Here is a 23,755-nt window from a genome sequence, read left to right as displayed (position 1 = left end):
GTGTTTAGATTGGCCCTCCGGTTTTCCAACCCGGAAATGGCATGAGCTAGGAATTGACAGCACTCCCGAAGATGGCGGGGGTGTTTGAGGTGGAGGTTGATGGTGTAGAACACGATCATGGACTCGGACACCACGATGAACCAAATCAGGTTAGGGTACCACAGGTGTTACCGTTGTAGAATCAGAAAAGAAAACAATTTACGTGAATTGTAAAGTGCTCACGCTGCCAATATGGACTAGACCTGCATCTTCCACCGGCTAGTTAACGTCACACGGTGTTAGCTAACATCCCAGTTGTCTTCCCATTTTAGCCAGACAGGTAGGCTATCATTGAGTGCATTTCTCTATTGAGTGCATTAGGAAACCAAGTATTTATCCAATTATAGCAGTCAGCTAAGACAAATGTACAAGGACCATCATCACGCCCTTGTCTTGTACTGTACGTGGTAGCTGACTTACTATTTAGCTAACGTTAGCTGGCTAAGTAGCCACAGATAGCTAGATAGTTAAATTGATCATTACCTGCCCCCAATTCGGTGCTTTAGCTTGACAACCCCTTTCTCTCCTATTACAACAGCAATTGCATCAATGATATAGCAATGTTAGGGTTGTCGCGATACTACGATAGCTGATTTTCAATGGCATAAAGGAAAACACTAAGCAGACCAAACCCTACTGTATGTAAAATATTGTGTGTTATAGTTTGGAAAATAAACATGTGATTCTGGGTGACAACATAAGGTTGCTTGTTTCCAACATTAGGACTTGTTTCCTCGGGAATTGTAGTCTGCTTCATGGTTTGTTTCCTGGCCAAGATACCTCTGAGTATCGTGATACTAATATCGTGACAACCCTATTTTAGCTAGCACTCATTAGATGGCATGACATACAAGCGCTGATGTGGCAGACTGAGTCAAAGGTCATATCCTGGCAGCTCGAGCTCTCTAATCAATGCTTTGTACCAAAGGCCAATTTTCTCACCATTTAGCTCTAATGGACAGAAACTGTGCCTGTTCTCTTTGTTGGCCAGCAGGGTTAATCCCTTTTAGTGTTCACATGTCTATCCACTATCAACAGCCTCCCAACCCACATGAAAACTGATCAGAATACAGACTGTTTTGTTAACATGGTCATTTTTAAGGCATGCAATCATTGTATTTAGTAGATGAATTGTGACTTTTATTTCCGAGGTTCTAAATGAATATACACTGTTCAAAAAAATAAAGGGAACACTTAAACAACACAATGTAACTCCAAGTCAATCACACTTCTGTGAAATCAAACTGTCCACTTAGGAAGCAACACTGATTGACAATAAATTTCACATGCTGTTGTGCAAATGGTATAGACAACAGGTGGCAATTAGCAAGACACCCCCAATAAAGGTCTGGTTTTGCAGGTGGTGACCACAGATCACTTCTCAGTTCCTATGCTTCCTGGCTGATATTTTGGTCACTTTTGAATGCTGGCGGTGCTTTCACTCTAGTGGTAGCATGAGACGGAGTCTACAACCCACACAAGTGGCTCAGGTAGTGCAGCTCATCCAGGATGGCACATCAATGCGAGCTGTGGCAAGAAGGTTTGCTGTGTCTGTCAGCGTAGTGTCCAGAGCATGGAGACGCTACCAGGAGACAGGCCAGTACATCAGGAGACGTGGAGGAGGCCGTAGGAGGGCAACAACCCAGCAGCAGGACTGCTACCTCCGCCTTTGTGCAAGGAGGAGCAGGAGGAGCACTGCCAGAGCCCTGCAAAATGACCTCCAGCAGGCCATAAATGTGCATGTGTCTGCTCAAACGGTCAGAAACAGACTTCATGAGGGTGGTATGAGGGCCCGACGTCCACAGGTGGGGGTTGTGCTTACAGCCCAACACCGTGCAGGACGTTTGGCATTTGCCAGAGAACACCAAGATTGGCAAATTCGCCACTGGCGCCCTGTGCTCTTCACAGATGAAAGCAGGTTCACACTGAGCACATGGCCTGACAGAGTCTGGAGACGCCGTGGAGAACGTTCTGCTGCCTGCAACATCCTCCAGCATGACCGGTTTGGCGGTGGGTCAGTCATGGTGTGGGGTGGCATTTCTTTGGGGGCCGCACAGCCCTCCATGTGCTCGCCAGAGGTAGCCTGACTGCCATTAGGTACTGAGATGAGATCCTCAGACCCCTTGTGAGACCATATGCTGGTGCGGTTGGCCCTGGGTTCCTCCTAATGCAAGACAATGCTAGACCTCATGTGGCTGGAGTGTGTCAGCAGTTCGTGTAAGAGGAAGGCATTGATGCTATGGACCGCCCGTTCCCCAGACCAGAATCCAATTGAGCACATCTGGGACATCATGTCTCGCTCCATCCACCAACGCCACGTTGCACCACAGACTGTCCAGGAGTTGGCGGATGCTTTAGTCCAGGTCTGGGAGGAGATCCCTCAGGAGACCATCCGCCACCTCATCAGGAGCATGCCCAGGCGTTGTAGGGAGGTCATACAGGCACGTGGAGGCCACACACACTACTGAGCCTCAGTTTGACTTGTTTTAAGGACATTACATCAAAGTTGGATCAGCCTGTAGTGTGGTTTTCCACTTTAATTTTGAGGGTGACTCCAAATCCAGACCTCCATGGGTTGATACATTTGATTTCCATTGATCATTTTTGTGTGATTTTGTTGTCAGCACATTCAACTATGTAAAGAAAAAAGTATTTAATAAGATTATTTCATTCATTCAGATCTAGGATGTGTTATTTTAGTGTTCCCTTTATTTTTTTTGAGCAGTGTATTTTATGTATGTAGAACATTACTAATTGAGTTAGAAGCGTTTGGAATTGTTGTGAATGTCTGTTTGGCTTGTTCTCACTTCAGGTCGACCTGTCCCATCTGTCACCGGAGGAGAAGTGGAGGTCAGTCTCTATACACAATTATTAATTCTGGCTGCAAATTAGATTTAAGTCACAAATGTTGAATCACAAAAGTCAAGTTTAGTTAAACATTATCAGGTTTAGCTAAAGTCTGATTGATAAACTAAGGGCTCTAAAGTATATCAACAATGTTTCCTTCCAATGAACTTGTAATGTGTTACTAATATGACGATTATAAGAATCTATCCAGATACTTAATAGTTATTTATCATATTGGATACACAGGCCTGATCAGTAGGTTGATTATAGTGTGTGTGTGTGTGTGTGTGTCAATAGGTTGGAGCATGCCAGGATGCATGCGAAACACAAGGGCCATGAGGCCATGCACGCTGAGATGGTGCTTATCCTCATTGTCACCCTGGTCATCGCCCAGCTGGTCCTTGTGCAATGGAAACAGAGGCACCCCAAGTCCTACAATGTAAAACAATCTCACTCTCTCGCACAGTCATGCTCACGCAGACACACAAACACATGCTGTCTTATGGGCAGAAAGAGGAAATACACAGCATGCCCTGCAGGCAAATCATACAAATCACACTTCACATACTGTATAGACAAAATGTCCACAGACCAGTTTCTTCCACTGTACACAGTCTGGTTCTCAGGGTTATTCAGCCTCAAATTGAACTATGTGTGTCTGTACTTTAAAATGTGTTATTTTCTATTTTTGTAGCTGGTGACTCTGTTCCAGATGTGGGTGGTTCCTCTGTACTTCACCACCAAGCTTCACTGGTGGAGGTTTCTGGTCACGTGGTTAATCTTCTCTGTGGTCACTGCATACGTTACCTACCGTGCCACACGCAAGCCCCTGGAGTGCACCACGCCCAGGTAAGGCCCCATACACAAGCCCAGGTAGTGTCTACACACATCCATATAATACCTCATAATATGGGTCGGCAGATAGCCTAGCGGTTAGGAGTGTTGGGCCAGTAACCAAAAGGTTGCTGGTTCAAATCCCCGAGCCGACTAGGTGAACAATCTGTCCATGTGCCCTTGAGCAAGGCACTTAATCCTAATTGCTCCAGGGTTGCTGTCAATAATGGCTGATACCTTGCTCTGACCCCACTCTCCGAGGGTGTCTCAGGGGGAGTGGGATATGCAAAAAAACAACACATTTGCACTTGTGAAATAGGACAAATGTAAGCACCCACCTAATTATCTTATCCCAAATGCCTAGGTGATGCATGATAAAATGGTCATGGTAAGAGGGCCACCAATCAAAAGTCCCAAACCCAACCTGTCTTGCAGACAGTGCTGCTCTTGGCAAAATACTGATCTATGTTTCTTCACATTACCTCTGCCAGTTAGCTGAAATATGTCTGAATGTTCCCTTGTGTTTCTGTGGACAGGCTGGTCTACAAATGGTTCCTCCTCCTCTACAAGATCAGCTATGCCACAGGGATAGTGGGCTACACTGTCGTCATGTTTACACTGTTTGGCATCAATTTGATATTTAGGTATGTTCTAGTTATTTATTGGCACAATTGTGTATTTATGGACAATACCAGTGGTTCACAAGCATCATCCTTGTGTAGTTAGTAACTTTCTCTCTGAAACCTTTGAAATACGTTTTGATTTAAAGAGGCACCAGAGCTTTCTTTGAGAAGTAGTAACATGTTAATCATGCTAATAGGATTGATATTGATGATGCTTTTGGTTTGCATTATTTCCAGAATAAAGCCAGAAGACGCAATGGATTTTGGTGTGTCCTTGCTGTTCTATGGTCTGTACTATGGGGTCCTGGGTAGGGACTTTGCCGAAATGTGTGCAGACTTCATGGCATCAACAGTGGGGGTTAGTATGCAAGTACTAGTTTTTTTAGTAAAGGCTGTGAACCTGTCCAGCAACATTATATTGTGTCTCTGACTTCTCTAGTACTACAGTGCGTCTGGAATGCCCACCAAGCACCTCTCAGACAGTATCTGCGCTGTGTGTGGCCAGCCCATACTGGTTGACATCAGCGAAGAGGGAATCATCGAGAACACCTACAGACTATCCTGCAACCATGTGTATCCTTTTTCATCTAAGAAATATGCTCTAGATAAATATGAACATATTTTACCTCATTTGAATAACACATAGGAGCATGATGTGGTAGAACTGATTTGTCTTTTGCATAAAAGCTGTAACTGTCAGTCTCAGTCATGGAAAATAGGTGGTGTACGCACACAAACGGCAAAGGGAAATTGACCAAACAAACGTGCGCATTAACTTTATCTCTGAGATGTGACTGTTTCCCATGACTCAATAACACTGTACCATGAGCCCGTCTCACTTCCTGTTTCTGTAAATAATGTTGACCTATGTCATCTCCTGTAATGACTGCCTGTACTAGTCTTCCATGAGGTGAAATGTCACATGTTTTATGGCATTTGTGGTAACTGTGTTCACCTTTTGAGGACATCAGATTTGAATAGCGTACTGGGGATGTTGCTGAAATGGTTGTTACAGTGTGCCACAGGGAAGAAGTAGGAAGAAACTTTCCAGTATGCCGTTTTACTATGCCTACAGCATCTGACCTAATGTTTCATATTTGGCTTCATTTTGTAGTTATTCTCAGGTTTTTAGGGTTGAATGCATACACAGGATTTCTGTATTTTTAAAGTGACAAATCTTCAAAACTTGATTGCCGACAAGCAAAACATTTTGGGACTATGTCAACAATGGACTAATGAAACAAATACCAAATTCCCTTAACTCTCTCTGTCTCAGATTCCATGAGTTCTGCATACGAGGATGGTGCATCGTGGGAAAGAAGCAGACATGCCCGTACTGCAAAGAGAAGGTGGACCTGAAGAGGATGTTCAGTAACCCGTATCCTTTACTCTTCTGCGCTCATATGACATGTTTGTATTTAGTTTTCACTTTTATTTATACAGGTAAGTCAATTAAGAACAAATTCTTATTTACAATGACGACCTGTCAGGGAGCGAGCGCAGCACGTATAACACAATGGTAAAGTACAGTGAGGGAAAAAATTATTTTATCCCCTGCTGATTTTGTACGTTTGCCCACTGACAAAGAAATTATCAGTCTATAATTTTAATGGTAGGTTTATTTGAACAGTGAGAGACATTTACATTTACATTTTAGTCATTTAGCAGACGCTCTTATCCAGAGCGACTTACAGTTAGTGAATACATTTTTTAAAATTTTTTATACTGGCCCCCCGTGGGAATTGAACCCACAACCCTGGCGTTGCAAACGCCATGCTCTATCAACTGAGCTACATCCCTGCCGGCCATTCCCTCCCCTACCCTGGATGACGCTGGGCCAATTGTGCGCCGCCCATGAGTCTCCCGGTCGCGGCCGGCTGCGACAGAGCCTGGATTCGAACCAGGATCTCTAGTGGCACAGTTAGCACTGCGATGCAGTGCCTTAGACCACTGCGCCACTCAGGAGGACACAGACAGAATAACAACAAAAAAATCCAGAAAAACGCATGTCAAAAATGTTATAGATTGATTTGCATTTTAATAAGGGAAATAAGTATTTGACCCCCTCTCGATCAGAAAGATTTCTGGCTCCCAGGTGTCTTTTATACAGGTAACGAGCTGAGATTAGGAGCACACTCTTAAAGGGACTGCTCCTAATTTCAGCTTGTTACCTGTATAAAAGACACCTGTCCACAGAAGCAATCAATCAATCAGATTCCAAACTCTCCACCATGGCCGAGACCAAAGAGCTCTCCAAGGATATCAGGGACAAGATTGTAGACCTACACAAGGCTGGAATGGGCTACAAGACCATCGCCAAGCAGCTTGGTGAGAAGGTGACAACAGTTGGTGCGATTATTCGCAAATGGAAGAAACACAAAATAACTGTCAATCTCCCTCGGCCTGGGGCTCCATGCAAGATCTCACCTCGTGGAGTTGCAATGATCATGAGAACGGTGAGGAATCCGACCAGAACTACACAGGAGGAGCTTGTCAATGATCTCAAGGCAGCTGGGACCATAGTCACCGAGAAAACAATTGGTAACACACTACGCCGTGAAGGACTGAAATCCTGCAGCGCCCGCAAGGTCCCCCTGCTCAAGAAAGCACATATACATGCCCGTCTGAAGTTTGCTTATGAACATCTGAATGATTCAGAGGAGAACTGGGTGAAAGTGTTGTGGTCAGATGAGACCAAAATCGAGCTCTTTGGCATCAACTCAACTCGCCGTGTTTGGAGGAGTAGGAATGCTGCCTATGACCCCAAGAACACCATCCCCACCGTCAAACATGGAGGTGGAAACATTATGCTTTGGGGGTGTTTTTCTGCTAAGGGGACAGGACAACTTCACGCATCAAAGGGACGATGGACGGGGCCATGTACCGTCAAATTTTCGTCCAAATTTCCTTCCCTCAGCCAGGGCATTGAAAATGGGTCGTGGATGGGTATTCCAGCATGACAATGACCCAAAACACACGGCCAAGGCAACAAAGGAGTGGCTCAAGAAGAAGCACATTAAGGTCCTGGAGTGGCCTAGCCAGTCTCCAGACCTTAATCCCATAGAAACTCTGTGGAGGAAGCTGAAGGTTTGAGTTGCCAAATGTCAGCCTCGAAACCTTAATGACTTGGAGAAGATCTGCAAAGAGGAGTGGGACAAAATCCCTCCTGAGATGTGTGCAAACCTGGTGGCCAACTACAAGAAACGTCTGACCTCTGTGATTGCCAACAAGGGTTTTGCCACCAAGTACTAAGTCATGTTTTGCAGAGGGGTCAAATACTTATTTCCCTCATTAAAATGCAAATCAACATAACATTTTTTACATGCATTTTTCTGGATTTTTTTGTTGTTATTCTGTCTCATTGTTCAAATAAACCTACCATTAAAATTATAGACTGATCATTTCTTTGTCAGTGGGCAAACGTACAAAATCAGCAGGGGATCAAATACCTTTTTCCCTCACTGTAATATCATACAAACAGTCAAAAATACACAATGCACAGCCAGTAAAACAGTCCGTAAAACATTCAGTAATAGGCAGTATTTAAGAGGCAGGGGGAAAACGCATGCAGTTATCAGTTAAAATCTGAGTGCTTGTCTATTTTAATATTCTCGTCTCTTGTTTGTCTTAGTGTTACTTTTTTTTATTATCTGTGTCTTTAACTTTCAGATTGACTCTCTTTCGGTCTCACTCAACGTGACCCTTTGTCACTCATTGTTTCACCCACTCTCCATCTCTGTTGGTCAGCATGACTGGAATTCGCACAGTCCAGAGGACACTTGAGTTTCACTCTCTGTGTAGTGTACTTAGGGGCACATAAGATGGCAAATGTTGAGGCCAGGTTATTTTGCTTGGCCGTGCTGGGAATAGGTTGTTTACACAGTGATGTTGTTCATGGGACTTTTGACCCACATTGACATGTAAACACAAACTGGAACTGGACATTATGGGAAGGGACCTCAGGTGAAGTCCTCTGAAAACGAGGTTAACCATTATCTGACAGTTGTGGCTTTGTCTTACATTTACATTTTAGTCATTTAGCAGACGCTCTTATCCAGAGCGACTTAGTTAGTTGTCTTCATGGAGACCTTACAGATCTGGCATAACCTAGTTCCTGTTCTGCTGCAGTAAAAACTCTACAGACACAGCTGTCTGTCATTTCTGCTTTAGGGGAGGGGGTTACCATGGTAACCACTCAACACACAAGTCCTTTATTGACCAACACAGCATACATATAATATTTATTTTAACACACTTTTAATTAAATAACACCCTAGAGCAGGGGTTCTAACGTTTTTACAGCCTGGGACCCTAATGAGAAATGTTTTCCTGGGTCCCGAGCTCATGAATACATGCCCCCATTTGGGGGCCCTAAGTGAGATTTGTGCCCCCCCTGGGGATGTGCCCGGTCGGTATTTGGCCATAACTAGTATAAGTTTAATTAGTCCATCACTCACTCCCAACTTACCAATCTAAAAATTGTCAGTGACTGACATAGCAAGAGAAAAACTGCTGATGCTTAACCAAATTTTGAAATTGCACCTTGTGTATTCTACTATTCTAACTCAACAGTAAGTTGAGACCCTGGTTAGGATATACTGTAGGTATTGGGAAGATGTTATCCATTCCCCAAAGGTCCTGAATGATCTATAATAATCATATGTTGTCACAGACTGGATGTGTTTATTACAACTCTAAATGAAGGTTAGTTAAGGTTTGGTTGGGTCAGGCACTGGGTTATGTAAGAGAGGTTGGAATCAGGGGTGGGGTTGTCACTTAATTGTCTGTCTCCTTGATCCATTATCTGAAGCTGGGAGAGGCCTCATGTCATGTATGGACAACTCCTGGACTGGCTCCGCTACCTTGTCGCTTGGCAACCAGTAATCATTGGACTTGTGCAAGGCATCAACTACATCCTGGGGCTGGAGTGACCTGGGAGAGTGGAGAGGGACACACAAGCCGTATGGAGATGGTAGATACTGCACTGGCCTGACAGAGACTAGGAGGCCTCACCATGGACTATAAGAACATCTATTATAAACTGTGTCTATACATGTACTATTTGTATATATTTATAGGCACATAGTATCTGTATTAAGATTTATTAGAATTTTACTAGTAACCTGGGTTTGGATGTCTGTTTTATTGTATTTTTGTTTAGTCAATCACAACTTTTTAAACAAATGCAGTGTACATTTCATCACTTAGTAAAATGGTCCTCAGTTTTTTGATGGAGATGCTTTTTCAAAAATCATTTGTCTTAACTTTTGTTGTTGATATTTGTTGGTTTCTACGGTAATGAGTGGTTAACACAGCCCAGATGAGTGAGTGAAGCGTTGTAGAGTGCCAGTCTTCATTTTGTGTGTTAAACCTGCACCTTTTGTTAGTGGAGGTCCTGGTTGAATGTGGCTGCTGGGGTGAGGGTTTCTGGTCCCTCAGGAGCACTGATCTCAAGACAGTGTGTCCTATCCTACTACAGACTGCCATCTCTTTAAGAGGGGAACTGCCCTTTCCAATATGTCCATCTCACGCCTCTCTCAGACAGCCTCTCCTGTCTGTGTTCAGCCCAGATGACTCAAGAAATAGGTACTGTAAAAGACTGTATGCAAAAAGGTGAATATAATTTGATCATTTCGGTTGTCGGTTTACTTTTTTGGCATGTTTTAGTTTTCTTGATTGTCTGTTATTAAACGTGAGACAGTCAAGATCAGGTGGACATTACTTCATTTAGACCAGATTCACTAGTATAGAGTCATGACCTGGGGGATTTTGTGTATCATTTCCAGAATATTATACTTCCTATCCCGTTAAGATGCAATATAGTTCTCGTCGTATAAAGAAACATACCAGACTGATGCCAGCCATGCCACCCTGGACTAGGATTGGGTGTGGCCATTGAAATATGATCTGTTTTTAGACTGCTCCTGTGATAAATATAGGTAAACAGTAAAAATATATTTTGTTATATGATTCATGTCCGTGTGTTAAATGAGTCTCACTTAAGTCATATGGTAGAGGGTATATTACACATGAGAAATGTGACCTGAATATGTCAGAAGTCACATTTGAGGTCAAAATCTCACTTAACTCATTTAATTTTGACTGTCTAACATGAATCTGCAAAATAACTTTACAGGGAATTCCCTTTATGCGTGTGTTCTTGGTACGCGTGGGTTAAGGGGAAGTAACTGTGCATATATAGTAAGTAAATGACAGTGTTGTTACAACCAGCTTTGTTGACCAACTCACACAGTAGTCAGACTGAAGCCAGTATGGAGTTGACGATTCTTCTCACAGGTAAGAGATCCTCTAACATTCTCACACACGTTCACTGACGTATGCGGAGTATGGGAATGTGCATTTTTCTGCTGAATATGGATCTACATTTTCTGTATGTATGTGCCTGTGTTTCGCAATGGCTGATGGTGTCCTCCATCTCTTCACTACAGCCTTCATGGGATGTATTGGGGTCCTACGCTCAGAGGCCACTGCAGGTCTGTCAGTCTATCTTCCTGCATACATAATTTTTTTAACGTTTCAAAGTGTCTCTCTAACTTCAGATGTTATTGTCCAGATTCCATAGAGATGCTGTGTCCCAGAATCCTCCAGCCCCATAGGTCCAAAATAAGAGCTGGTCTAGGTAAAGAATTCTGCCATCTGTTATTTTTTACGTTTTCATGAAAGTGGCTTATATCAATAGTGGATATTCTCGAGTGTTTAAACTCGCAGACAACCTGGTCTTCGCCTCAGTGTTTTAGAATCTGGGTGTGCAGTCTGAGAATTCTATTCTGGTGTTGGTTAAGAACCACCGTTTTTAACAAACAGGATGTGTTTGTCATATACAGGAGAGCAGTTGGTTATTGAATGTAAGGCAGACCCAGGCCTTCCTGATGACTTTACCCTTGTCTACTGGCTGGTCAACAGAATCTTCCCAGAGGTAGCCTACACTGATGGCAGAGTATCAGAAACAGAGGAGTAAGTACTGGGGTTTGTCTTCACACAAAACCATGTCCCTTACTTTCTACCCTTTAACAATGCTGTTAATACTATACTACTCTTTCCATATTTGGACCACACATGTAGAGTACGCAAAGTCTACAGTATGTGTTCTGTTCAGCTGTTGTACGATATAATATGTGGAGGGAGTGTTGGCTAAGTGTTGTAAATGTGGTTTCAGATCAGCCTCAGAGGACGGCAGGGTGATCCAGAGGAGTCTGGTGTTCAAGAACGTGACTGCAGAAGATTTCAGGTCCACTTTTACCTGTGTGATAAGAAGCCTGGCTGGGCTTGACCAAAGGACTGTCACACTGATGCCCAATCACAAGGCTAGTTTTCCCTCATTACCTCAAGTCCTCTCCCCTCGTCCTTCACTCACTCCCAACTCAAAACACCTGGGGAAACCGAGAAAAGAACTCAAGAAGAAACATAGGAAAAAGGATCAGAGAAAAAAACGAAACCACGCTTGCAAGAAATGAGTCTTAGTCCACTTGTGTATCATCCATACCTCGGTCAACAACAACTATTGCTCCATCTAGTGATAAGTCAAATATGGATTCTAATGCAATGTTGAGGACTCAAATAATAGGGATGGATAAGAAAATACATTAAATTGTTGACAAGTTGTTTTTGTTGTTGCACAGACTCTGTAGCCTAGATTAAAGACAGTTTAGTTTAGAGGGAACTTCTCTTCATATGTCCTTATTTTTTTCACATCTGTTAGAAATTGATTCAATTGTGTTTTATCATATTACAGTGAGACCATAACTGTTCTGGTAGTAGGCAGCCATTGCAAATAAGGTTGCATCATGTCATTTGTGTGCACCTTGTAAGCTCATATAAAACACTGATAACAGTGCATCAGCTCACTATTGTGTAAAGCAGGGAGGACCCCTTCTGAAGGCCTGCGGATCAATTTCCAAATGTTTTTGTATTTTTTTTTAGGAACTCAGTCAGGGTCTCAATTTACTGTTGAGAGTTAGAATAGTAGAATACACAACATGCCAGGGTCAATTCCATTTCAATTCACGAAGTACAATGAAATTTCAACTCCATTGCTTTTCAATGAGAAATGTGGAATTGGGTTCTTAGAATTTACTGGAATTTAAATGGAATTGACTCAACCCTGCAATGTGCAATTTAGAAATGTGGTTGAATCAGCAATTTCTCTCTTATGTCAGTCACTGATAGTCACTCAATTAGCCCATGTCCGCTAACATTTTTTAGATTGGTAAGTTAGTTGAGCCAGCTATCTAAAGTTGTAGTAATCATGGTCGAATTATCGACCAGGGGCCCCCATTGATTTTGTTAGTAACTCAGGTATACACTGCTCAAAAAAATAAAGGGAACACTAAAATAACACATCCTAGATCTGAATGAATGAAATAATCTTATTAAATACTTTTTTATTTACATAGTTGAATGTGCTGACAACAAAATCACACAAATGATCAATGGAAATAAAATGTATCAACCCATGGAGGTCTGGATTTGGAGTCACCCTCAAAATGAAACTGGAAAACCACACTACAGGCTGATCCAACTTTGATGTAATGTCCTTAAAACAAGTCAAAATGAGGCTCAGTAGTGTGTGTGGCCTCCACGTGCCTGTATGACCTCCCTACAACGCCTGGGCATGCTCCTGATGAGGTGGCGGATGGTCTCCTGAGGGATCTCCTCCCAGACCTGGACTAAAGCATCCGCCAACTCCTGGACAGTCTGTGGCGTTGGTGGATGGAGCGAGACATGATGTCCCAGATGTGCTCAATTGGATTCAGGTCTGGGGAACGGGCGGGCCAGTCCATAGCATCAATGCCTTCCTCTTGCAGGAACTGCTGACACACTCCAGCCACAGTCTAGCATTGTCTTGCATTAGGAGGAACCCAGGGCCAACCGCACCAGCATATGGTCTCACAAGGGGTCTGAGGATCTCATCTCGGTACCTAATGGCAGTCAGGCTACCTCTGGCGAGCACATGGAGGGCTGTGCGGCCCCCCAAAGAAATGCCACCCCACACCATGACTGACCCACCGCCAAACCGGTCATGCTGGAGGATGTTGCAGGCAGCAGAACATTCTCCACGGCGTCTCCAGACTCTGTCACGTGCTCAGTGTGAACCTGCTTTCATCTGTGAAGAGCACAGGGCGCCAGTTGCGCATTTGCCAATCTTGGTGTTCTCTGGCAAATGCCAAACGTCCTGCACGGTGTTGGGCTGTAAGCACAACCCCCACCTGTGGACGTCGGGCCCTCATACCACCCTCATGAAGTCTGTTTCTGACCGTTTGAGCAGACACATGCACATTTGTGGCCTGCTGGAGGTCATTTTGCAGGGCTCTGGCAGTGCTCCGCCTGCTCCTCCTTGCACAAAGGCGGAGGTAGCAGTCCTGCTGCTGGGTTGTTGCCCTCCTACGGCCTCCTACACGTCTCCTGATGTACTGGCCTGTCTTCTGGTAGCGCCTCCATGCTCTGGACACTACGCTGACAGACACAGCAAACCTTCTTGCCACAGCTCGCATTGATGTGCCATCCTGGATGAGCTGCACTACCTGAGCCACTTGTGTGGGTTGTAGACTCCGTCTCATGCTACCACTAGAGTGAAAGCACCGCCAGCATTCAAAAGTGACCAAAACATCAGCCAGGAAGCATAGGAACTGAGAAGTGGTCTGTGGTCACCACCTGCAAAACCAGTCCTTTATTGGGGGTGTCTTGCTAATTGCCTATAATTTTCACCTGTTGTCTATTCCATTTGCACAACAGCATGTGAAATGTATTGTCAATCAGTGTTGCTTCCTAAGTGGACAGTTTGATTTCACAGAAGTGTGATTGACTTGGAGTTACATTGTGTTGTTTAAGTGTATAAAAAACAGCTAATATTTCTCTTCACCCTATGGCAAAATGTGTAGAATTGCAGAAAATTAGCTGTAAAAATGCTATTTTTTCTCTGCCCTATGGCAAAATGAGTAGAATTGCAGCAAACTTGCTTTAAAACTGCAACATTTGCTCTAAGTCCAGGAAATTAAATTTTCTCTCCACTGTCAAGAGGGGGGCCACTAAAATGTTTTGCCTGCAAAAGGCTAGGGGTTGGCTCTGACTGCATGTGTGGGTATGGCTGTGAGCTACTGCGGCCCGTCATGAGCTCCGATTTTTGTCACCCCCACCAAAGTTGCCCATCTCTGGTGTAATAATAAGCATCATAATGACAATGTTATATTAATATACAGTCAATACATGTGTGACTGCCTATAAATCTATTTTTACTCTTTTTATAACCCCTCACAGTAGCTGAGTGACTTTACTGCCCATGTCTCAGTAGTATAGTAGTTGAATGCTACTGCCACCTTGTGGCTACTTTTCTCATTACATATTTACTCATACTTACCACAGTTATGAGTATTTTGTTACAAAGCAACCCTGAAGTATCCATATCTTTCTTCCCCAATTCCCTTATGAAAGTTTGTCAAACTATACTGTAAAGAATACAACCCATATTTCAAACCTAATGACACTCTTTGTCTTTATAAATACTGTAGTCAGAGTATTGTCAGTCAGTGGTTCTTCACAGAGTTCGAGCGGCTGCGGCTGCGAGCTTCAGCACCAACACCCAGCTCGTCCAGGCAGCACTGCAGGTTGGCGTTCCTGTCAGGGTGGTGGTTCTCTTTGATCTTCTTCCTGATGATGGCGGCTGTCTCCTCAGAGACAGACGAGTATTTGTTCATATTGGGTAGGAAGCGTTGCAGCAGCTCCTGATTGGCTGTCTGGGCCATGCCCAACAGGAAGCGCAGGAAAACATCCAGGTTTCCATCGGGGCTTTGCAAGCTCCTCTCTATAGCGCTGCGGTGCATGTCCAGCAGCCCAGGGTCCTTGAACATGCGTGAGAACTTGCTCTTCAGCGGCTGCTGCAGGACGTTCTGCCCTGTGCACCTCCAGGTGAGGAACACGTAGAGGGCAGCCAGGTATTCTTGGATGGTGGGGTGGATGAAGGTCTGGATCCTCTCCTGGTACATGACAAACTGCTCGATCAGGAACTCAATGCACAGACCGCTCTTGGTGACTGCCTCAGCGACGTCCACCCCGCAGTCCTTCAAGGCGTCCTTGCCAATGACCATCTGGTTTTTCTCCAGCATCGTGAAGGCCAGCTTGCCCAGCTTCATCAGGAAGTCCCTCTCCTCTTCCGGGGTGCGGGAGGCAGAGCCCCTGGAGCCACGCACATGCAGGTGCACCAGCAGCAGGTGGGTGTACATCAGGGTCAGCCCCTTGGGCAGCTCTGCATCCGGCCCTTTCTCACTAAACGTGCGCTGGAAAACCCCGCACACCACCCAGCAGAACATGGGCAGATGGCACATGATGTGGAGGGTCTTGCAGGAGGTCAGGTGGGCAATCACCTTATTGGCCTGCGCCGGGTCCTGAAATCTCCTCCTGAAGTACTCCTCCTTCTGTTCGTCGGTGAAGCCACGCACCTCCAACACCTGGTGCACAGCTTCTGGGGGCAGCCGACTGGAGGTGAGGGGGCGAGAGATGATCCAGAGGAGAGACGAGGGGAGCAGGTTGCCCCTAATCAGGTTGGTCACCACCACGTGCATGGTGGCTGGCTCAGTGCTGTCACACAAAGTCTCGGTGCGGTGGAAGTCCAGGCGACGCGCATACTCATCCAGCCCGTCACAGATGAACATGACCTTGCCTTCGTCGCACTCAAAGGTGGGCAGCACCTTGGTCTCGGGGTAGAGGGTGTGGACGATCTCCAGGAGGCTGGTCTTTAGGCCCAGCATGAGGTTGAGCTCTTTGAAGGGCAGTGGGAACAGGAAGTAGACATGACTGTGCTCGCGCTCCTCGGCCCAGTCCATGATGAACTTCTGCACGGCTACAGACTTCCCTACCCCGGCGATGCCGTTGGTCACTATATGGCTCACATGCTTCTCATAGATCACATTGGGGTCAAAGATCTGCCTGCAGGTGATCAGCTCCTCTTTCTTGCGATTGGTGGACAGCTTGTCGATCTTTCTGACCTCGTGCTGGATATTGGGCCCAGCGTTGCCTCTGTCTGTTATATAGAGCTCATTAAAGACACTGTCAAAGGCCTTATGCTCTCCCTGCTGGGCAAAGCCCTCATACATACTGCTATACTTCCTCAGCAGAGTGTGTCTCAGCTCATAACGCACCTCATCTGCACAGAGAAAACACAGACATTAAAAAGGTACAGTCTAGTATACAATGCATTTGGAAAGTATTCAGGCCCCTTGACTTTTTCCACATTTTGTTACATTACAGCCTTCTGAAATTGATTAAATCGTTTTCCCTCTCAATCTACACACAATACCAAGGCAAAAATAGGTTATACATTTTTGCTGTCATGTGCCTTTTACCAAGGAGTGGCTTCCGTCTGGTCACTCTACCATAAAGGCCTGATTGGTGGAGTGCTGCAGAGATGGTTGTCCTTCTGGAAGGTTCTCCCATCTCCACAGAGGAGCTCTGTCAGAGTGACCATTGGGTTCTTGGTCACCTCCCTGACCAAGGCCCTTCTCCCCCGATTGCTCAGTTTGGCCGGGCGGCCAACTCTAGAAAGTTTGGTGGTTCCAAACTTCTTCCATTTAAGAATGATGGAGGCCACTGTGTTCTTGGGGACCTTCAATGCTGCAGAAATGTTTTGGTACCCTTTCCCAGATCTTTGCCTCGACACAATCCTGTCTCGGAGCTCTACGGTCAATTCCTTCAACCTCTTGGCTTGGTTTTTGCTCTGACATGCACTGGCAACTGTGGGAGCTTATATAGACGTGTGTACCTTTCCAAATCATGTCCAATCAATTGAATTTACCACAGGTGGACTCCAATCAAGTTGTAGAAACATCTCAAGGATGATCAATGGAAACAGGATGAACCTGAGCTCAATTTCAAATCTCACAGCAAAGGGTCTGAATACTTATGTAAATAAGGTATTTCAGTTTTTTTTTTATACCTTTGCAAAAATGTCTAAACCTGTTTTTGCTTTTCATTATGGGTTATTGTGTGTAGATTGATGAGGATTTGTATTTATTTAATCCATTTTAGAATAAGTCTGTAATGTAACAAAATGTGGAAAAAGTCAAGGGGTCTGAATACTTTCTGAATGCACTGTATTTCCTGTTCAATGGCCATTTAAATTAACAATTTTAGTGTATAGCCCATTGGTTCTTGAAGTACTGTATAACGTATAAATGCCTCATGAGCATAGCTCAACTGTTACCCTATCATAACTCAAAGTATACTTTTTTTGTTATTTTATCATTATATTACATGAATCGAATGAAATAAAGACAACGTGCATACTTTTCTTGCAGAGGTCCGTGAGGTAGTCAGCCAGGCGCTTGAGGTCCATGTCCTTCAGCAGGGCCTTGGTGAGCTGCAGGGCCACCTCTAGGTCATAACACTCCAGCAGTCTGTCCACCAGGTCCACCATGTCCATGCCCTGGGGAGGAGCGCTGAATGACTCTGGGTAACGCTTCCACAGCGTGATCTTAAATTTCCTCAGATCATCCTGCCCCAGCCTCTCCAGTGTCTTCCTGATGGCCTGGTGTCCACAGAAAAAATTAAAATAAGAGAAAAGCAATTCTCATCCACTACACTTAACTTTGGGGACATGTTGACATTTGTTGCTGAACATACAGTACATCACCTAGACAAGAGTGAAGTGTGAGCCCACCTTGAAGGTGAAGTCTACAGTCATGGCAGGGTGCCTCTTCTCGCCTGGGTTTTTGATCAGCTCTGGTCTTAGAGGAAGTTCCACTTCAGGACTCTCTGCTTTAGGTGCAGCGCTTTGAGACCTGGAGAGGTGGTGGAAGATTAAATATTGCTACACATACTGGTGCATGAGCCTATCCACAGATATTACCATTTTGTAAACAAATGGACATACATGCACAAACACCAACATTATACTCCCACTGAACCCAGGAACAAATACTCACATAAACATATGCATAATTATACCATAATAACACACTTTAACATAGATTGCATCCTATCTGTGCCTGATCAAACATGGAGGACTTTTCTTACTTCCTGGTTCTGTTCTCACAGTCATCACTGTCAACGGAGTAGCAGCTGGAGTAAGACTCTGTTCTTTCCAGCTGGACTCTGTAAATAGAACATCACATAGAAAATAAATAAATAATCAGCAGTAGTGAAATAGTGCTGCTTCAAGGAGCCGTTGTGAACATAATATAACAAATATGTTGACGTACTGTAATCCTTTACAACGGTTTGTGTTCCTGTTTTGTGTTTATACTTTGTAAAAAATATATATACAGTGAGGGAAAAAAGTATTTGATCCCCTGCTGATTTTGTACGTTTGCCCACTGACAAAGACATGATCAGTCTATAATTTTAATGGTAGATTTATTTGAACAGCGAGAGACCGAATAACAACAACAAAATCCAGAAAAACGCATGTCAAAAATGTTATGAATTGATTTGCATTTTAATGAGGGAAATAAGTATTTGACCCCTCTGCAAAACATGACTTAGTAGTTGGTGGCAAAACCCTTGTTGGCAATCACAGAGGTCAGACGTTTCTTGTAGTTGGCCACCAGGTTTGCACACATCTCAGGAGGGATTTTGTTCCACTCCTCTTTGCAGATCTTCTCCAAGTCATTAAGGTTTCGAGGCTGACGTTTGGCAACTCGAACCTTCAGCTCCCTCCACAGATTTTCTATGGGATTATGGTCTGGAGACTGGCTAGGCCACTCCAGGACCTTAATGTGCTTCTTCTTGAGCCACTCCTTTGTTGCCTTGGCCGTGTGTTTTGGGTCATTGTCATGCTGGAATACCCATCCACAACCCATTTTCAATGCCCTGGCTGAGGGAAGGAGGTTCTCACCCAAGATTTGACGGTACATGGCCCCGTCCATTGTCCCTTTGATGCGGTGAAGTTGTCCTGTCCCCTTAGCAGAAAAACACCCCCAAAGCATAATGTTTCCACCTCCATATTTGACGGTGGGATGGTGTTCTTGGGGTCATAGGCAGCATTCCTCCTCCTTCAAACACGGCGAGTTGAGTTGATGCCAAAGAGCTCGATTTTGGTCTCATCTGACCACAACACTTTCACCCAGTTCTCCTCTGAATCATTCAGATGTTCATTGGCAAACTTCAGACGGCCCTGTATATGTGCTTTCTTGAGCAGGGGGACCTTGCGGGCGCTGCAAGATTTCAGTCCTTCACGGCGTAGTGTGTTACCAATTGTTTTCTTGGTGACTATGGTCCCAGCTGCCTTGAGATCATTGACAAGATCCTCCCGTGTAGTTCTGGGCTGATTCCTCACTGTTCTCATGATCATTGCAACTCCACGAGGTGAGATCTTGCATGGAGCCCCAGGCCGAGGGAGATTGACAGGTCTTTTGTGTTTCTTCCATTTGCGAATAATCGCACCAACTGTTGTCACCTTCTCACCAAGCTGCTTGGCGATGGTCTTGTAGCCCATTCCAGCCTTGTGTAGGTCTACAATCTTGTCACTGACATCCTTGGAGAGTTCTTTGGTCTTGGCCATGGTGGAGAGTTTGGAATCTGATTGATTGATTGCTTCTGTGGACAGGTGTCTTTTATACAGGTAACAAGCTGAGATTAGGAGCACTCCCTTTAAGAGTGTGCTCCTAATCTCAGCTCGATACCTGTATAAAAGACACCTGGGAGACAGAAATCTTTCTGATTGAGAGGGGGTCAAATACTTATTTCCCTCATTAAAATGCAAATCAATTTATAACAATGTGTTTTTCTGGATTTTATTGTTACTATTCTGTCTCTCACTGTTCAAATAAACCTACCATTAAAATTATAGACTGATCATTTCTTTGTCAGTGGGCAAACGTACAAAATCAGCAGGGGATCAAATACTTTTTTCCCTCACTGTATATACACGTGTAATGCAAGTGCATGTATTTTTTGTGTGGCCGAATGCTTTTGCACATGCTTTCATTGTACTGTATGTTAATGTAAGTGTATGGGTGTCTATAAATCAACATGTTTTTGTGTACCTAGTAGCAGACAGCTCAGTTTCTTCATCCAGTTCATCAGATTGACAGAATTGGGTATCACTGTATACGGAATTGTAGCTGTGGACTGGGGATCGAGCCCTTTCCACATCATGCCTGCCAAACAAACCGAATACCCCCCCCCCACACACACCAACTATGAATGATTGAGGATGGGGAAAGGATCAAGCTTAATTCTGGGCACGTGACATGTGCTGTGGTATGGTCAGTGTCTCACCAGTAAGTAGTGTCCATGGGTCTTGGGCCATCTCCCAGGTCCAGGGTCGGTCTACTCTCAGGCACATAGAAAGCCTCCTCACCCTCATCAGACATAGAGATACTACTTCTTCCTCTGCCAGACACACCCTCTCCCAACGGAAAACTGACATCTGATATAGTTTCCCCTCCATCATCCTCCATCGTGTCAGAGCCTCGCCCAGCCATCCTGGAGAACCTCAGGTGTACAGGTTCAGGGTCACAGTTCAAAGTCTGACGTCAATCGCTACTTGAATGGTGCCAGACCGTACACCTGTGTTTGTAAGAACAAAAAACACGCACACCTGTGGATAATGTAAAATATTGGCAGTCGATCAAATGCATGTAACTTAAGCATACATCATTTTTTACCATTATCATAAGTAATTCTATAACCATTACAGACTTGTTGCGACTTGCGTGTAGGTCTCTCTTACCATGAAAAAAAGCGGAAATACCGAACCTTTCTGTTCGAGTCGAGCTTGTTTTGAAACCTCTGGGCTACCAAATTCACTTCCTGCCTCCTTTATGGCGATTCAGTGTACTAAAACATAATGTGTACGCATTCAAAATACACTTAACACAACCCTAGACCTAATAAACGGCCAAAAGTTCCCGGTTAAAATGCTAAATATAGACCATAGACAGGGCCGCACTAACTTTTGCCTCCGACAGCTATCAAAGGTAGAACAATGAGCAAGATAATTCACCAGATGTATCCATGTGAAGCATCCGGTTGGCGTTTCCACTCACTACCAAATATGGTAGAGAGGAAGCCCAATGGCCAGCAGTGGGAGAAGATGGAAAGAGATGAATTTGGCCGACATTCTGATAATTTGCTCATCGATGAAAGATTTGATCTCAATACAGATTTATGTTCCCAAAACTACAATCTGTTATGAACAGTGTGGACTAAGTTCTGTAGACTTTACCCTTCGCCAAAGTGTCAAAAATTGGCGTTGTTTATAAAGAGTGCAAAGGCGAATGAGTTATTGCACACGCGCACTTCACAGAGTAGGCGTTCCCCAACGGAAAAATGCAAATATCAGTGGTTGGAACGGGCCAATAGGATCTCGCTAGTTCATGCTTGGCTCTGTCACCTCTAACTTGTTCTGCCCACTAAGCCTAATTTATTCCCATTTGAAACGACAGGCTGTGGTCTATCTTGGTTTAGTTATAAAAATCTTTGGTACTATTCTGCCAGCAGAACGATGACGTCACTTTGTATGGTAATAAAAAAAAAACTTCAAAAGAAAAGCCCACATTGTAATATCGTTAGATGATTAAAAAGATATTGAATTTTAATCAATGGCCACTTTTATTGTGCCAACAAGAAAAGGCGATAAGTAATTTATAAAATAAAATAAATAAAATAGTGACCACTGCGCCACTCGGGAGGCCAATACAAATTGGATTGTAGAGAGAACTTTCTACCTGTCTCAGCTAAAGTGGGGTGGGAAATACTCAGTATGATTCGTTTTTGAGGGGGACTGTGTCATACATATCCAGCAGCACTTCGTTCTCCACCCCCTCCCTTTAGCTGAGACAGTAGGGTCTCTACAACCCAATATGTATTTAATGCAATTTAGTGTCTTGCATTGGGTGCTATGGAAGGGGTGTAGTAAAAAGCCATATTTGGATAGTAGAGACCCTACTGAATATGTTCCACCCCACTTTAGCTGAGACAGTTGTATTTTTCTCTCTACAACCCAATGTGTATCCCATGTACAGCATATTGCATTGCAGTGAATGGAGTAGGTTGAGCAAGGAGTCACCAGTACTCTGTATTAAACCCATCGCCCAGCACAAGAGACCAATTTAAGTTTTTGCAGACTCTATTGAGTAATTCCAATAACATATATTTGTATTTTATTAAAAGTGTATTTCTTTAAATATAACGTACACAATAGCTTTCAGCATAGGAGTATGTGTGTAAACTTTCAAAAGAAATGCTGGTATAAATAATAATAATAATAATAATACTAATAATAATAATAGTAATAATAATAATATTAAAATACGTCAAATTATCCATACATTTTTTCGAAGGCGATTGCAGTGCTGTGAAAAACAGTTGTACTCTACTAGAGTGTTAAAAAAATAGATATTCCCAAGGTTTAGCACGATCCTGCTGCCAGGAAACGGTAATAAACTGTAGGCTGATTTTAATTTCGTAGGTACCTCCTTCCATGGTCTCACATGCACGTAGTTAAAGAGACCGCGAATGTTTTAGACTGTCGATATACCAAATCTCTAATTCATACCACTGAACAAAAATATGAACCCAATGTAAAGTGTTGGTCCCACATTTCATGAGCTGAAATAAAATATCCAAGAAATGCAAAAAAAGCTTATTTCCCTCAAATTCTGTGCAAAAATTTGTTTACATCCCTGTTAGTGAGCATTTCTCCTTTGCCAAGAGAATCCATCCACCTGACAGGTGTGGCATATGAAGAAGCTGATTAAACAGCATGATCATTACACAGGTGCACCTTGTGTTGGGGACAATAATGTACAATTTTGTCACACAACACCATGCCACAGATGTCTCAAGTTTTGAGGGAACGTACAATTGGCATGCTGACTGCAGGAATATCCACCAGATCTGTTGCCAGATAATGTAATGTTCATTTCTCTACCATAAGCCACCTCCAATGATGTCTTAGAGAATTTGGCAGTACGTCCAACCGGAGACCACGTGTATGGCGTTGTGTGTAGGGCCAGTGGTTTGCTGATGTCAACGTTGTGAACAGAGTGCCCCATGGTGGCGGTGGGGTTATGGTGTGGGCAGGCATAAGCTATGGACAATGAAAACAATTGCATTTTATCGATGGCAATTTGAATGCACAAGAGATACCGTGACGAGATCCTGAAGTCCATCATCGTGCCATTCATCTGCTGCCATCACCTCATGTTTCAGCATGATAATGCACGGCCCCATGTCACAAGGATCTGTGCACAATTCCTGGAATTGTGAAAATGCCCCAGTTCTTCCATGGCCTGCATACTCACCAGACATGTCACCCATTGAGCATGTTTGGGATGCTCTGGATCGACGTGTACTACAGTGTGTTCCAGTTCCCGACAATATCCAGCAACTTCGCAACAGCCTGATCAACTCTATGCAAATGGTGGTCACACCAGATACTGAATGGTTTTCCGATC

General features: G+C 44.0%; 3 protein-coding genes across 5 annotated transcripts; 2 read left to right on the top strand and 1 right to left on the bottom strand.

Annotated features, from left to right (window-relative positions):
* Positions 1 to 24: 24 nt before the first annotated feature.
* LOC121580013 (RING finger protein 121) lies at positions 25 to 10,313 on the top strand. Of its 2 annotated transcripts, none has more exons than XM_041895094.2 (9): positions 25 to 149; positions 2,852 to 2,889; positions 3,184 to 3,325; positions 3,581 to 3,735; positions 4,257 to 4,364; positions 4,581 to 4,701; positions 4,783 to 4,916; positions 5,620 to 5,721; positions 9,154 to 10,313. In XM_041895094.2, the coding sequence occupies exons 1-9, from the start codon at positions 72 to 74 to the stop codon at positions 9,272 to 9,274; spliced, it is 999 nt and encodes a 332-aa protein (XP_041751028.1). In that variant the 5' UTR covers positions 25 to 71; the 3' UTR covers positions 9,275 to 10,313. The 2 variants fall into 2 exon arrangements, with proteins under 2 accessions (XP_041751028.1, XP_041751029.1); XM_041895095.2 differs by lacking the exon at positions 25 to 149 and adding an exon at positions 196 to 319.
* Positions 10,314 to 10,409: 96 nt separating this feature from the next.
* LOC121580014 lies at positions 10,410 to 12,584 on the top strand. Its single transcript, XM_041895097.1, has 5 exons — positions 10,410 to 10,640; positions 10,793 to 10,837; positions 10,918 to 10,983; positions 11,189 to 11,318; positions 11,521 to 12,584. Exons 1-5 carry the CDS (start codon positions 10,553 to 10,555, stop codon positions 11,816 to 11,818), a joined length of 627 nt encoding a protein of 208 aa, XP_041751031.1. The 5' UTR covers positions 10,410 to 10,552; the 3' UTR covers positions 11,819 to 12,584.
* A 1,536-nt stretch (positions 12,585 to 14,120) lies between these two features.
* On the bottom strand, positions 14,121 to 21,268 carry LOC121580015 (NLR family CARD domain-containing protein 3-like). 2 transcript variants are annotated; one of them, XM_041895099.2, is made up of 7 exons: positions 21,028 to 21,268; positions 20,574 to 20,895; positions 20,339 to 20,452; positions 18,369 to 18,446; positions 18,013 to 18,133; positions 17,640 to 17,880; positions 14,121 to 16,500 (listed from the first exon to the last, which is right to left on the bottom strand). In XM_041895099.2, the coding sequence occupies exons 2-7, from the start codon at positions 20,777 to 20,779 to the stop codon at positions 14,885 to 14,887; spliced, it is 2,376 nt and encodes a 791-aa protein (XP_041751033.1). In that variant the 5' UTR covers positions 20,780 to 20,895; positions 21,028 to 21,268; the 3' UTR covers positions 14,121 to 14,884. The 2 variants fall into 2 exon arrangements, with proteins under 2 accessions (XP_041751033.1, XP_041751032.1); XM_041895098.2 differs by having other exon boundaries at positions 20,574 to 20,864.
* Positions 21,269 to 23,755: the final 2,487 nt, after the last annotated feature.

The sequence above is a fragment of the Coregonus clupeaformis genome, chromosome 13, assembly GCF_020615455.1.
Source record: "Coregonus clupeaformis isolate EN_2021a chromosome 13, ASM2061545v1, whole genome shotgun sequence".
NCBI classification, from domain to species: Eukaryota; Metazoa; Chordata; class Actinopteri; order Salmoniformes; family Salmonidae; genus Coregonus; species Coregonus clupeaformis.
This window is presented reverse-complemented; position numbering and strand designations above follow the sequence as displayed.

Bases quoted from the DNA above. Each gene is read 5' to 3' on its own strand.
- LOC121580015 (XM_041895099.2), bottom strand. From the start codon at position 20,779: ATGGCTGGGCGAGGCTCTGACACGATGGAGGATGATGGAGGGGAAACT. The intron at 18,134-18,368 runs GTAAGAAAAGTC...CCACCTCTCCAG, and splicing joins TGTGAGAACAGAACCAGGAA to GTCTCAAAGCGCTGCACCTA. The intron at 17,881-18,012 runs GTGGGCTCACAC...TGTGGACACCAG, and splicing joins CTGTAGACTTCACCTTCAAG to GCCATCAGGAAGACACTGGA.
- LOC121580014 (XM_041895097.1), top strand. From the start codon at position 10,553: ATGACAGTGTTGTTACAACCAGCTTTGTTGACCAACTCACACAGTAGT. The intron at 10,641-10,792 runs GTAAGAGATCCT...TCTTCACTACAG, and splicing joins GTTGACGATTCTTCTCACAG to CCTTCATGGGATGTATTGGG. The intron at 10,838-10,917 runs GTCTGTCAGTCT...GTTATTGTCCAG, and splicing joins ACGCTCAGAGGCCACTGCAG to ATTCCATAGAGATGCTGTGT.
- LOC121580013 (XM_041895094.2), top strand. From the start codon at position 72: ATGGCGGGGGTGTTTGAGGTGGAGGTTGATGGTGTAGAACACGATCAT. The intron at 3,326-3,580 runs GTAAAACAATCT...CTATTTTTGTAG, and splicing joins GGCACCCCAAGTCCTACAAT to CTGGTGACTCTGTTCCAGAT. The intron at 4,365-4,580 runs GTATGTTCTAGT...CATTATTTCCAG, and splicing joins GGCATCAATTTGATATTTAG to AATAAAGCCAGAAGACGCAA.